Source organism: Sapajus apella, unplaced genomic scaffold (assembly GCF_009761245.1).
Source record: "Sapajus apella isolate SASKATOON/1434 unplaced genomic scaffold, GSC_monkey_1.0 scaffold4, whole genome shotgun sequence".
Lineage (NCBI taxonomy): Eukaryota > Metazoa > Chordata > Mammalia > Primates > Cebidae > Sapajus > Sapajus apella.
The window spans coordinates 16,685,415-16,700,531 of NW_022436944.1; the positions used below are offsets into that span (position 1 = coordinate 16,685,415).

The 15,117-nt window shown below is 35.7% G+C and overlaps 1 protein-coding gene across 7 annotated transcripts in view; it reads right to left on the minus strand.

The window, feature by feature from the left end:
* MED12L (mediator complex subunit 12L) overlaps positions 1–15,117 on the minus strand; it is a 363,897-nt gene that overhangs the window by 28,857 nt on the left and 319,923 nt on the right. For 4 of the 7 annotated variants that reach the window (XM_032263069.1, XM_032263086.1, XM_032263074.1 and 1 more), the window contains 2 exons: positions 14,486–14,697; positions 377–427 (listed from right to left, as the gene is read on the minus strand). In XM_032263069.1, the coding sequence (XP_032118960.1) occupies positions 377–427; positions 14,486–14,697 (263 nt within the window). Of the gene's footprint in view, positions 1–376; positions 428–13,560; positions 14,698–15,117 lie in introns of those variants that run through there. The other 3 variants (XM_032263096.1, XM_032263079.1, XM_032263105.1) reach the window with 2 other exon arrangements.

Here is a 15,117-nt window from a genome sequence, read left to right on the forward strand (position 1 = left end):
CTCAGGAATAGACAGGTTCAAAACTGGGACTGAGATGAAGGTGCACAAACTGGTCTATGCTCCCAAGCCCAGGCTGTGAATGTCTATTGGTTTCTACACCATACATGTATATGATGGAAATCATGAGGCGATCAAAGCGGGGCACTTTCAGAAAAAAAAAAAATCACTAAATTAAACATGGTCAATGCATTCATGATTCTGTGTTACAGTCTCAAACATAAACCAAGTGAGTAACAGTGAAATGAAGACTATAATTTTTGCCAGCTATAGGAAAAACCTGCTTCTCATTTTGACGTTCAAAGGGCAATGCTATAAAAGTTTATTTTAAAAAAATAGAAAGAAAAGAAAGAAAAAGGAATGACAGCAGGGGTGTTACCATTATGTTGTCAAAGTCTTCCAGAAGGGAGACAGCAGAGTTACAGAAGTCCTACAGAAAGGGGACAGCAAGAAAATGGCAGACAATACAGATAAGATTTTTTAGCCTGATGACGTAGATAGCGAAAATACATATGAAATACTTCATTTAAAACAATGTTGCAGGAAGTCAAGACTTAAAAACATAGGCCTTATAAGGGTTTTATTAATTAATGAGTCAAACAACTTCACTACAGACTGCAACACTGAAAAACAATATGGTAACATTTATATAATAGAATAGCACAACATGGAGGTTAAATGGTGACATAAAAGTAGAGGAGATATCAGACACCGAAATGTGCTGCAACTAAGGGACTTTGGAACCCCCATGTGAGCAACAGAAGGCTAGAGTTCTTCCCACCCTAGAGCCAGTGGGGGAGCTCAGGACATGTGGGTCATATTAAGCAGAAAAGGCATTTAGTGAAGAAGTTAGTAGGCCAGTTATTGAAGGATGTAATTAGCCCCATCCCCAGTAAATGGAAGTAAAAAGAGAACATCAGGTTAACCACACATTCAACCAATCATGGTAGACAATAAAAATTTATACTGCCACCACTGTTTGCACACTAAGAGAGAATCTGATTTAGGAAAAGTCAACTGAATACCTGGGGAAAATTGCTATTTCTCAACTAAATGAATCCCTTGTTTAATCATTTATATAATCGAATTCCAAGGGATATATTACTGAGATGTTAAAAATTTCCCTGAGCTCACTGAGTTCTGGAGATAGAGATGAAGCAAAGAATTTCACCAATAATAGAAAAAGCATTTTACTATACTGAGGATTAGAAAGTACAGGAGGAATTTCCCAGGAAAATAATATCTAGTCTCACAATTTTACGTATAGGTATGTAATTCAATGCATTTGTACATAGGTCTTCAGCTCCAATTGCCATACTAGTATTAGTGATTCATTTCCTCACTCCTCTATCCAATCTTCTGCCCTCTCTCATAAAAATCAAGCTGCATGCACTATCTCCTAGCTCCTCATATTTGCCTAATCATTATTTTAGCATATAAACTCAGCACCTTCCTCATCATTCAAATAAACAGAGAAATATCAGATATAAATAATAAGTGAAGCACTAACCTTCCTGGACATGCTTTCTACCCAAAAACCAAAATGATGGGGTTTAGGACATCTTTACCAGTACAGTGATTTTCTTCTCCTAAGTCCATTTTTGTCATTGACAGGTATATTAATTACACTCTTTGAATAAACATATTAATTATCAATACTCAAGGTATGTTTTAACAAGATTATTTTGCCTACCATTTAAAAATGAGAATATAATTTGAAATATGCTATATTGATATGATCAGGAAATTTACAAAAGGGAAAACTTGAATAGCTAGTCAAGTTATGAAAAATGGATAAACTCACAGGTAATCAGGTAAATGCAAATTAAGATGTCACAATATAACATTTCACCTACACTGATTGAGAAAAATAAGGTCTGATAATACCAAGGATTGGTGAGAATATGGAAAAAGAAAAATGCTCATTACTATTCTAAGAGGAATCACCAGCACTTTCAAAACTGAATCAACATTTCCATGTTCTGGTGCATATACCCTAAAACTTTCTACATGTAAAGAAGAAATGTGTAAGAATGTTTACTGTAGCACTGTTAACAGTCAAAAAAAAAAACTTGAATAACTTAAATGATTGTCAATAGGAGAGTGAATAAATAACATATTAATATTCATAATGAAATAGCATCCAAATGTCAATAGGAGAGTGAATAAATAACATATTAATATTCATAATGAAATAGCATCCAAAAGGATAAATGAATCAATATAACTACGTGAAACAAAGTAAAAATAATTAAAATATTAGCTACAAAAAAGTAAGGTGCAAAACAATACAACACGTGTGTAAGAGCATTTCCATCACATTTCAAATCTACAAAGTAATATTGTACAATGTTTATGCTGATAGATGCAAGCATATATATTAAAAACATAAAAACATGCATAAGAAAGTAAAACACTACGTTCATGATGGGGATTTCCACTTTAGAGGAAGAAAGGGAAATGAAAGAAGATACAAGAAGATTCCTCCACATTTGTAATGTCTTATTTAAAAAATAATCTAGAGTATTATGAAAGAATATTATTTAATAAAGCTAGGCGGTAGTACGTTAGTGATTATTACATTATTTTCTATTCTTGTCTATATGTTTGAAATACATATACCATTAAAAAGTGAGTGGGAGGGAGAGATAAAATAAACATATTTCAAGGTAATACCATATCCTTAGGGTCGGAGACCAATTACCAAACAAAGGGTAATTGCTGGACTTAACCAGGTCTCGTTAATCCAAGAACACGTTCCCATGAAGTCACAGATTCATTTTTGCCAAAGAACTAAGAGCTCTGGGAGGTTCTGACTCAGTCATCCTTCCTTTCTAAAATTACCTATTTCCTTGATTTGTATACACAAATGACGGGGCTTCCTCCATGCTAGATAACCTAACCTCTTTACAAGTCGCTACATGTACTAGCTATAACTGGGCACACATTTCTGTCCTCTGTCAGAAATCTTCCTCTTTTCTGTCATAACAAATCCTTATGAAATCCTGGATGGAGCCTATAACCATTTTTTAACCAATTTGTCTGAATCAATTCAAGTTAAACATATCTTCTGTCTCTCCTTCTTTGGACTCTTGAAAATACGCTGTCTGCAATTATTACAAAGAACAGTAAAATCATTTAGTATATTGAAAGTGAAAAATCAGGATAAAGCAACGCCATAAATCGAGGCATAAAGTTTTTTCCTGGGTCAAAACTTAAGATTCCTTCTGCAAGCCCCTTCCCTAGATGATTGATATTGTGAGGGCTATGAAAGTTCCTTAAGACTGGGTGCAGTGGCTCATGCCTGTAATCCCAGCACTTTGGGAAGCCCAGGTGGGCGGATCACCGGAAGTCAGGAGATCAGCCTGACCAACATGGTAAAACCCTGTCTCTAGTACAAATACAAAAATTAGCTGGGTGTGGTGGTGAGTAACTGTAGCCCCAGCTACTTGGGAGGCTGAGGCAAGAGAATTGCTTGAACTGGAGGCAGAGGTTGCAGTGAGCCGAGATTTGCGTCACTGCACCCCAGTCTGGGCAACAAAGTGAGACCCTGTCTCAAAAAAAAAAAAGAAAAGAAAAAAGAAAGTTCCTTAAGATTCCTTCTGCAAGCCCCTTCACTAGATGATTGATATGGTGCGGGGTATGGTGAGGTAAGATGAAAGAAAATTCCTGCTGTCAAAAGAAAAATACCAAGTATAATAAGAAAGGAATAAGTGCGAAATAATTAAATATTGGTTATATTGTATTGTAACCAATATTCTATATTCTGTGATGGTTCTAACAGAGTATGTGGAAAATAAAATAAAGTGATACTTTTAACACTGAAATTGGAGTAAGCCTCTCAAGTATTACAGAATTTAAAGAACAAAAACACACCACTCCAATTAGGATAACAGAACAACATTCCTTTTTATGAGTTTGTTCTATTGGTGACCACTAAGCAAATGAGGATTAAATCAATCCTATTAATGGCAATTTATGTAATTGTACAAGTAAATCATTTGATATGCTTTTATTTTAAAGCTTAACATATTTAAGAAAATAATATTTTATGGGAATTGAATTTCTTTGGAAATAAACCATAAAAATACTAATAAGCAGCAACAATAAGTATGACAGCTAACACTTTTTGAGCACTTACTATGAGCCATCTGTTGTTCTAAGGGCTGTTTTACACATACTAAACCATTAACTTTACAACTACCCTATAAAGTAAGTATAATATTGTATTAGCTCCATTTTATAGATGAGACTCTGAGGCACAGAAAGGCAGTGTAACCAGTATCCTGAGTACCATCTAAATACAGAAATGGATCTTTTGTTTCATTTTGTTTTTTATGGTAGTCACCACTTCTCTGTGGTTTCACTTCCCACAGTTTCAATTACCTACAGAAAACCACAGGCCGAAAATAGGTGAGTATAGCACAATAAGGGATTTTGAAAAAGACGGCATTTACATGTTTGTTATAATATATTATAATTGTTTTATTTTACTATTAGTTATTATTATCTTACTGAGCCTAATTTGTCAATTGAACTTTATCATATAGTTACCTATACATAGGAAAAAACATGGTCCATATCAGGTTTGGTTCTCCATAGTTTCAGCAACCACTGAAGGTCTTGGAACATATTCCCTGTGGATAAGTCGGGTGATGGGACTACTGTACTTTCCTAGATGAAGACTGTAACTAAGAAGAATGAAAACAGGTTTGTTGCCAAAACATCTTTTTGCATGTCCACATGCACTAAAGCTATAGGAAAATATACTCAATTATAACAATCATTACATCAAATAATCTCATTAAGAATAGTTAATATCCATGCCATTTAGCACTTGTTGTCTTGGTACTGTGTTAAACACTGTCTTAACACATTCCTGAGGAAATATAAAACAATCCATGACAGAAAATTCCATGACTGACTGAAGCTCGTGTACAATCTCTGCAGTGGAACTAGAGGGTTATTTATGGAATTCTAGTTTTCACTGTGTATCACTGAAGGCTGGATGGTTTCTGCATATGCCAATTTCTCCCAACTAGAAGGGAAGAGAATAAGGGGACTATGTAAGGTCTTAGATATAACCAGAGTTCAGGAATTTATGTTTACCTTTCCCATTTAGGTTTCCAAAACAACCATAGCAGACATCACTAGAAGGGTCAGTTTCTGGAAGCACTGGGAAAGAAAGCTATGAGATGGGTGTCTGGATAGAAAGCAGACTGCTGAGAATTAAGGCTACTAAGAAACTTTAGCCTCCTGAAAACCACTGCTCAAATCTTGCATTATTTATTTGATACACAGCTCATAGATTTGTACCCTGTGCTTAGCAGATGAAAGAATGATACAAAATAGTATACATCCTAGTGTTTGACCTCCTAAGAAAAAGGGGTAACCAATGGATTACTAGACAACTGTCCTAGGAAGCAGTCACATCCAAAATCTGGAGAAACTCATCAACCTGTAAAAGCACCTGCTGAATTCCAAAATCAGTTTCGAAGGTTATGATAAATGGAAATTCTCTAATATGTTTGTTATGTTTAAGAAAATGGACCTCTGAAATAAGAAAATTACTAGGATATGGGTAAAAATATATCTACTTACTTTTCTCTACAAGAAACCAAAAAATGAAAAAAAATAACTATATTACTAATTGTTACGTAGCTAGAGAAATTCATATCATATGTAGGTGAGTGACCTGAGAAAATTTTCCTGCCATACCATGAAATGGTCAGTACTTATTAGAAAAGCAAATAGTTGTGCTCAGTAACATATACAATTGATCAATGTTGTTTACATTCCATATAATTCTGTCTCTAGATTTTGAAGGATTTTCACAAGGAGAAATTTTTTCTGCCATAACACAACATTTAGCTAAATTCCAGGTATATTAATAGCTTATATATGATCTATTAAGAGAGAGGAAAGGCACTAACATTTCCTCAGACCCTCCTAAGTAGAGGTACTATGGCAGATGCTACATGCAAATCTCATTAGCTCCATGTATTACAGGATCACTGTCCCTGTGACTGTACAATGTATGCATTTATCTTCCTTTAAGAATACTATTTTCCTCAATTATCTAACACTTGAAGAAAGATAAGAGAGAAAAAGACATATCTTACTTGTGAAAGCCCTTCAGAGATTCCAAAGTTAAGTTTCAACACTTCATATGAAGTGAGTCTGAGATGAAGAATTGAATACTGTACCATCACAATTATGCAGTTGAGCTTTTACTATTTGAAGAAGGCATTTCTGGTCTTAAAAGTTTAAAAAGAGAAGAATAAAGAAAAAATCCAGCACTGTGATGGAATTAGCACAAAAGAATCAGAAAAAGAATGAACTAACAATTAATTCCCATTGGTACAAGCAGTACAACAGGTGGTACAAAAGTACAGGGCCAGGTACTTTTGGTACGAGAAAGCAAAGCGATAGTGTCATCTGGGTACACTTCTCCAAATATGCAAGGATATCTTTGATTACATGTAAATTATTCAATTAAATGCTTGCTGAAATCCTTTGTCATGGCTTCTATCAGGAAGTGAACCTTTTAAGGATAGGTATATTTACCCATAAATGATCCAGTGGGTTTTCCCTCAGTGCTAGGAACCACTTAACAGTGAGTCAAAGCTAAATTTGGCAGTAACAGTTTGAAAGTGGGCTATAAATAAGAAAAACTAAGCCTTGTGATAAAAAAGTAGATATGAAAAAATAAAGTAGCAAGTTTTACTTCACTTACTTATTTATTTTTCTTGAGATGATATCTCACTCTGTAGCCCAGGCTGGAGTGCAGAAGAAAATAACAACATATTTTCTTCTCCATAATAAATTTCACATATTGTAACATATTATTCTAACAAAAAAGAACCATTAGGATATATAGGAATAGTCTGAGCTATAATATCTATTGGCTTTCTAGGCTTCATCATATGAGCCCACCATATATTCACAGTAGGTATAGATGTAGATACACACGCATACTTCACATCAGCTACCATAATCATTGCCATCCCTACTGGAGTAGAAGTATTTAGCTGACTAGCTACGCTACATGGTGGTAATATTAAATGATCTCCTGCGATACTATGAGCTCTGGGTTTTATCTTTCTTTTCACCGTAGGTGGGCTAACAGGAATTGTATTAGCCAACTCATCATTAGACATTGTCCTACATGACACGTACTACGTAGTAGCCTATTTCCATACGTTTTATCAATAGGAGCAGTATTTGCTATTATAGGGGGCTTTATTCACTGCTTCCCACTATTCTCAGGTTATACACTTGACCAAACTTATGCTAAAATTCATTTTTTATATATTTGTGGGCGTAAACATAACTTTCTTTCCACAGCACTTTATTGGCCTATCCGGAATGCCTCGACAATATTCAGATTACCCCGATGCGTACACTATGTGAAATATTGTCTCATCTGTAGGCTCATTTATCTCACTGACAGCAGTTATTCTAATAATTTTTATAATCTGAGAAGCCTTCTCCTCAAAATGAAAAGTTTTAAGCATTGAGCAAATATCTACCAACCTAGAATGGCTCTATGGCTGCCCCCCCTCCTTTTCACACATTTGAAGAGTCTACTTAGGTAAAAGCTCTAAACGAAAAAGGAAGGATTTGAACCCCCAAAAATTGGTTTCAAGCCAATCCCATAGATCCTATGACTTTTTCAATAAGATGTTAGTAAAATAATTACATAACTTTGTCAAAGTTATAGACCAAAAATCTATATATCTTAGTGGCAACACCAGCTCAATTAGGCCTACAAAACGCTACATCTCCCATTATAGAAGAACTTATTGCCTTTCATGATCATGCCCTTATAATTATTTTCCTAATTAGCTCACTAGTCCTATACGTTATTTCCCTAACACTTACTACAAAATTAACTCATACTAGCACTATAAATGCTCAAGAAATCGAAATAATCTGAACCATCCTACCCGCGATCATTCTTATTATAATTGCTCTTCCATCCCTACGTATTTTATACATAACAGACAAATTTAATAAACCCTATTTAACCCTTAAAGCAACTGGACACCAATGATGCTGAAGCTATGAATATTCAGACTACGAAGACCTAGCCTTTGACTCTTATATTATACCAACCTACTTCCTTGAACCCGGCGAATTCCGACTTCTTGAAGTAGATAATCGAACAACTCTACCAATAGAAGCAGATATTCGTATGCTAATTTCATCACAAGACATCTTACACTCATGAGCCGTTCCATCGCTAGGCATTAAAACAGATGCAATCCAGGACGCTTAAACCAAGCCATACTAGCTTCCATACGACCAGGACTATTTTATGGGCAATGCTCAGAAATTTGCGGATCAAATCACAACTTCATACCTATTGTCCTAGAATTTATTTATTTCCAAGATTTCGAAGTATGAGCCTCATACTTATATATCATATCACTGTAAAGCTACCTAGCATTAACCTTTTAAGTTAAAGACTGAAAGAACACCTCTCTCTACAGTGAATGCCTCAACTAGATATTTCACCATGACCAATGGTGAGTCTATCAATAGTTGTAACCCTCTTTTATATTATTCAACTAAAAATACTGAATTTTACTTTCCACATTACTCTACCATCAAAATTAACTAAAACACAAAAACATAAAACAACTTGAGAACTAAAATGAACCAAAATCTATTTACCTCCTTCAGTATCCAGATAATCTTAGGAATCCCCCTAGTAGTATTAATTATTTTATTTCCCACTACACTAATTATACCCTCTAACAACCTAACCAATAACCGATTTTCCCCCCTTCAACAATGACTAATTCAACTTACACTAAAACAAATAATAATAGCTCATTCCATTAAAGGACGAACCTGATCCCTTATACTTCTAGCTCTAATTACCTTCATCGCCCTAAACAAACTTCTTGGGCTTACACCCTATGCATTTACACCCACTACTCAACTATCAATAAATCTAGGTATAGCAATCCCTCTGTGAGCAGCAACTGTACTCATAGGACTTCGATTTAAAACAAAAGCATCCCTTGCCCATTTCCTACCTCAAGGAACACCTAACCCTCTTATTCCTATATTAATTATTATTGAAACAATTAGCCTTTGTATTCAACCAGTAGCACTAGCCGTATGACTAACAACCAACATCACAGCAGGCCACCTATTAATACATCTACTCGGAGATACTGCACTAACTCTTCTATCTATCTATCTCTCCTCTTCTGTAATTACTATTATCGTTACTATTTTATTAATCACCCTCGAATTAGGTGTGGCTCTAATCCAAGCCTATGTTTTCACACTTCTAGTGAGCCTCTACCTACATGATAATTCATAATGACACACCAAACACACGCTTATCACATAGTCAACCCAAGTCCCTGACCACTAACAGGAGCCCTATGAGCTTTTCTATTAACCTCCGGCCTAATTACATGATTCCATTTCCACTATACCCTCCTCCTTACTGCAGGATTATTAGCTAGTGCAATAACAATATTTCAATGATGACGTGATGTAGTACGAGAAAGCACATATCAAGGCCATCACACTATACCTGTTCAAAAAGGTCTACAATATGGAATAATCCTATTTATCACTTCAGAAGTCTTCTTTTTCACTGGTTTCTTCTGAGCATTTTATCACTCTAGTTTAGCACCAACCCCACAAACAGGAGGACATTGACCTTCTACAGGTATCTTCCCCCTTAATCCAATGGAAGTACCACTTTTAAATACAGCTGTCCTACTCACATCAGGAGTCACAATTACTTGAGCACATCATAGCCTAATAGAAGCTGACTGAGAAGAATCAGCTCAAGCACTATCCATAACTATCGCACTAGGAATCTACTTTACCTATCTACAAATATCAGAGTACTTTGAAACTTCCTTTACTATTTCTGACAGAATTTACGGCTCCACATTCTTCACAGCTACAGGCTTCCATGGCCTCCACGTTATCACTGGAACCACTTTCCTTGCCCCATGCTATATTCGCCAACAACTATATCATTTCACATCCAACCACTGTTTCGGCTTTGAAGCCGTCGCATGATACTGACATTTCGTAGATGTAGTATGACTATTCCTCTATATTTCTATCTACTGATGAGGATCCTATTCTCTTAGCATAAACAGTACCACTGACTTCCAATCAATAGGCCTCGATAAGCTCAAGAGAGAATAATTAATCTAGCACTAATCCTAATAACTAATATTCTACTAGCCTTACTATTAATTACCATTACATTTTGAATACCACAATTAAATTTATATGCAGAAAAATATAACTCCTACGAATGTGGATTTGACCCTACAACCTCTGCCCATCTGCCTTTTTCTATAAAATTTTTCCTAGTCGCTATCACATTTCTTCTTTTTGATCTAGAGATCGCCCTACTACTACCCCTGCCATGAGCAACCCAAACAAATAACTTAATACTAACCATCAATATAATTCTAGTTCTACTTATTATTTTTGCACTAAGGTTAGCCTACAAATGAACCCAAAAGGGATTAGATTGAATTGAGTTGGTATATAGTTTAATCAAAACAAATGATTTCGACTCATTAGATTATGATAAATCATATATACCAAAGTGCCTTTCATCTACATTAATACCGTACTAGCATATATCTTTACTAGGATTATTAATCTATAGGTCTCACCTAATATCATCTCTACTATGTTTGGAAGGCATAATATTATCACTATTCATTATAGCAACACTCACAACGTTAAATATATACCTAATATTAATATGTATAATACCTATTATTCTACTAGTATTCGCCACATGCGAAGCTGCAGTATAGGTTTAGCCTTATTTAATTTCTAATCTATATGGCTTAGATTATGTGCAAAATTTAAATCTACTTCAATGTTAAAAATTATCCTACCAACAATCATGATATTTCCAATAATATGACTTTCAAAGAGCCATATAATATCAACTAATATAATAACCTGCAGCTTATTAATTAGTGCTTTTACCCTTATACTCCTATATCTACCAAATAGTTCATGTAATTTATCACTACTTTCTTCTCAGACCCATTAACATCACCTCTCCTAACCCTAAAAACCTATTACCACTAATGATCTTAACAACACAACAGCACCTCTACAACAATTCCCTCCCACGAGAAAAACTATATATCTCAATATTAATTTTCTTACAAATCTCCCTAATCATAACATTTACAGCTACAGAACTAATCCTATTTTATATCCTGTTTGAAACTACCCTAATCCCCACCCTAGTTATTATCACCCACTGGCGGTATCAACCAGAGCGCCTCAATGCTGGCTCACACTTCTTATTCTACACACTAGCAGGATCTCTTCCACTACTTATTACACTCCTCTATCACTTAAGCAGCTTAGGATCCTTAAATATCCTAGTAGTAACAGTTAATACCAAAGAACTATTACTCTCCTGAACTAATAATGTTATATGGTTAGGGTGTATAATAACCTTTATAGTCAAAACACCCCTGTACGGACTTCATCTATGACTACCCAAAGCCCATGTTGAAGCCCCAATTGCTGGCTCAATAGTACTTGCAGCAGTCCTGCTAAAACTGGGTGGCTACGGCATGATACGAGTTACCCCCATCCTTAATCCCCTAACAGAAAAAGTAAGTAACCCTTTCCTGATTTTATCTCTATGAGATATAGTTATAACAAGTTCTATCTGCTTACGACAAGCGGACCTAAAATCACTCATCGCCTACTCTTCCGTTAGCCATATAGTACTCATTATCTTAGCTATCCTCATTCAAACTCCCTGAAGCTTTACTGGCGCAATAATCCTAATAATCGCCCATGGATTTACTTCATCTCTACTACTCTGCCTGGCAAACTCAAATTACGAACGAATTCACAGCCGAACTATAATATTCACCCGAGGCCTCCAAACACTATTCCCACTCCTGGCTCTCTGATAACTTCTAGCAAACCTTGCCAATCTCGCCTTGCCCCCAACTATTAACCTGGTAGCTTCTTAAAATCTTAGCCTCCTTCTCTTGATCCAACTTTACCATTGTATTTACAGGTTTCAATATACTAATTACAGCTCTATACTCACTATATATATTTACTTCAACACAGCAAGGGCCATTAACATATAGTACTAGCAATGTAAAACCTCTATTTACATGAGAAAATACACTAATACTAATACATATGGCACCAATCCTCCTCCTCACCTTAGACCCCAAGGTGATTATAGGGCTAACACCCTGTAGCTATAGTTTAACCAAAACATTAGATTGTGAATCTAATAATAGAAGATTATAACTTCTTAACTACCAAGAAAGTATACAAGAACTGCTAACTCATGCCCCCAAGCCTAACAGCTTTGCTTTCTCAACTTTTAAAGGATAGTAGTTATCCATTGGTCTTAGAAGCCAAAAACATTGGTACAACTCCAAATAAAAGTAAAAATGCACTCCTCCATCACTCTAATAATACTGATCCCCCTACTAGCACCCACCATAATTACTTAAATTAATCCCGACAAAAACCTCTTGTACCCACATTATGTAAAACTAGCCATTATTTATGCCTTCACCATTAGCATCCTATCCATAATAGTATTTATTTTTACATGCCAAGAATCAATAATTTCAAACTGACATTGAATAACAATCCAAACTACTAAGCTATCACTAAACTTTAAGCCAGATTTCTTCTCCATAATAAATTTCACATATTATAACATATATTTTGCATGTGATCCCAGCACACTGCAACCTCCACCTCCCAGGTTCAAGCGATTTCCCTGCCTCAGCCTCCAAAGTAGCTGGGACTACAGGCATGCTCCACCATGTCCGACTAATTTTTTTTTTTTTTTTTTTTTAGTAGAGGCAAGGTTTTACCATGTTGGCAGGGCTGATCTTGAACTCCTGGCCTCAAGTGATCCACCCACCTCAACCTCCCAAAGTGCTGGGATTATAGGCATGAGCTACCGCACCTGGTCCTAGGCTTTATCACTTTAAAAGAAGGCTAAATTCATTCTTGTGGGATGGTTTTTCAACTGCTAGTGAAATTTTTTAACTCAAAAATGATCTGAAGCAATAGTATAATTCTATTTTTGCTCATTCCCAAAAAGAGCTAAAAATCCCAATGAGGTTTTAAATGGCTCCAAACATGTTGCTTATTTAGGCAGATGAATTTGATATTTTAATCAATTGTTTCATCATTTATGTACAAGCAGCAGTTTAGGCCCATCTTTTCTGACAGGGAGCTAAAGCAATCGCTAGAGGTCAGGGAGAGACAAGTACGTGATGACTGTTGCCTGCATTATCACACAGTTCAATTAGTTTCTTCTCTCTTGTCCTTATAATTCAGGTAAAAAAAGAACCATTTTTAAGAATGGATGACTAATCTCACCATCACCACCCACCAAAATCACTAAGTGGCCCTAACACAGGAGTGCTGTAAGTTACACAATGGAGATATGCCTAGAAAGTTATCCAAAAGACAAAGAACATTTTTTAAAGCATTTGAATTTCTTGCTATGTTGAAAACACTGTGAGTGTTTTTCTAAATATCCTTAGAGCAGGATATCCTTATAGATTGGCTATTTCCATTTGAGGATCAGGAAAGTACCTTATTCATAGAGTTACCCTGGGATCTAAGATAGCTAATACATTTAAAATGCCTAGAAATGTTTTGGCATATAGTAAGTGCTCCATTAGTGTTAGCTATTATTATCAAAATAGTGCATGATCATTTTAGAAAAGCTAGAAAATACAAGTATACAGAAACCAGAAAAAGAACTCCCCATTCTCACCTCACACTTTAATGTATTTATAAGGACGCATAGGTTTTTCAGGAGTTTATACTAAATGCTGATGTTTTCTTAAACATGATTACTGTATTTTATAAAGAAAACTGGGTTATAGGGCACAAAAACAGAAATAAAAATCAAAAATTAAATTGTATGCATTCAGATCCTGACTGTTGTTTATAATTTATTATCTGCTCTAGGCTTTATTAAATATACACTTAAAGAGTAAAGGCAGGGCACTATCGGAGAAAATCTAAGAAACATCAGGACTCCCTCACAGTAATAAGTTTAAAAATAATATATGAAACAAGAGGTAAAGGTAGTACAGAATATGGTGGTAATTATAATAGAAAATGAGCACTCAGGGAAGGTCACCTCAAGGATAAAAGGCCTGCCTCTTCTAATTAACCAGAAAGTCATCAGCCCTTCTTTTTGTTTTGAGGCATGCTTTTTAATAAACCTAAGACATATCAAATTCTTATTTGATCAATGATAACAGTAAAACACAATGGAGTTATTTATAAGCCTGTAAGAGAGAGAGAGAGAAAGAGAGAGAGAGAGAGACCTGCACTCACACAAAGATATAGGGATATAAACACAGGAAGAATATGCCACATACCCCAAACTTATCCCAAGCTAGTGGAGGTAATGAAATGCAAAGGACTCCATTGCTGGGTCTGGACAAACCTGTTGGAAAGGCCGAGTCTGGGCTTGCCTGAGAAGCCGCTGTTGCTGTTGCTGCTGCAGAAGCTTCATCTGTATCAACTGCTGCTGCGATGTGATTGCATGAAGAGAAGGCGGCTGCATCATGGCACCGGAGCGTCGCTGTAGCATGTTGGACAGAGCCTGTTTGGTGTTGGTTGGGACAAAGGAGCCTGCAGGGTCCAACCTGGAGCCACCTATGAAAGCAGCCAGAAGGAAAGGCTTTCTAACTATGTTAATGTAACAGGTCTTCTTATTTTATCGAAACACAGTTTTCACCTAAGTCTCACTATATGAGCAAAGTGGAAAACAATGCACTGTCCCACCTGCCACAAACATTGAAGACCTATTGAGTTGCATAATTTACAAAAGATGCAGGAGTGATGTAGGAGTGAATTATACTACTTTGATGTAACTTCATGGAGGGTCTTCAGTTCATAAATTGAAATGAGTAAAACACACAATTGTTGGCATAATTTCATAATTACATGGGTTTTAAATTAGGCAAGGCCCTCAGGAACATATTGTATAAAACATACTGCCTTTGTGATGCATTTTGCCAAGTTCTTAAGCCATCCATATAAATCCTTTTGTACTTTTCATCAAATCTGAAGCTC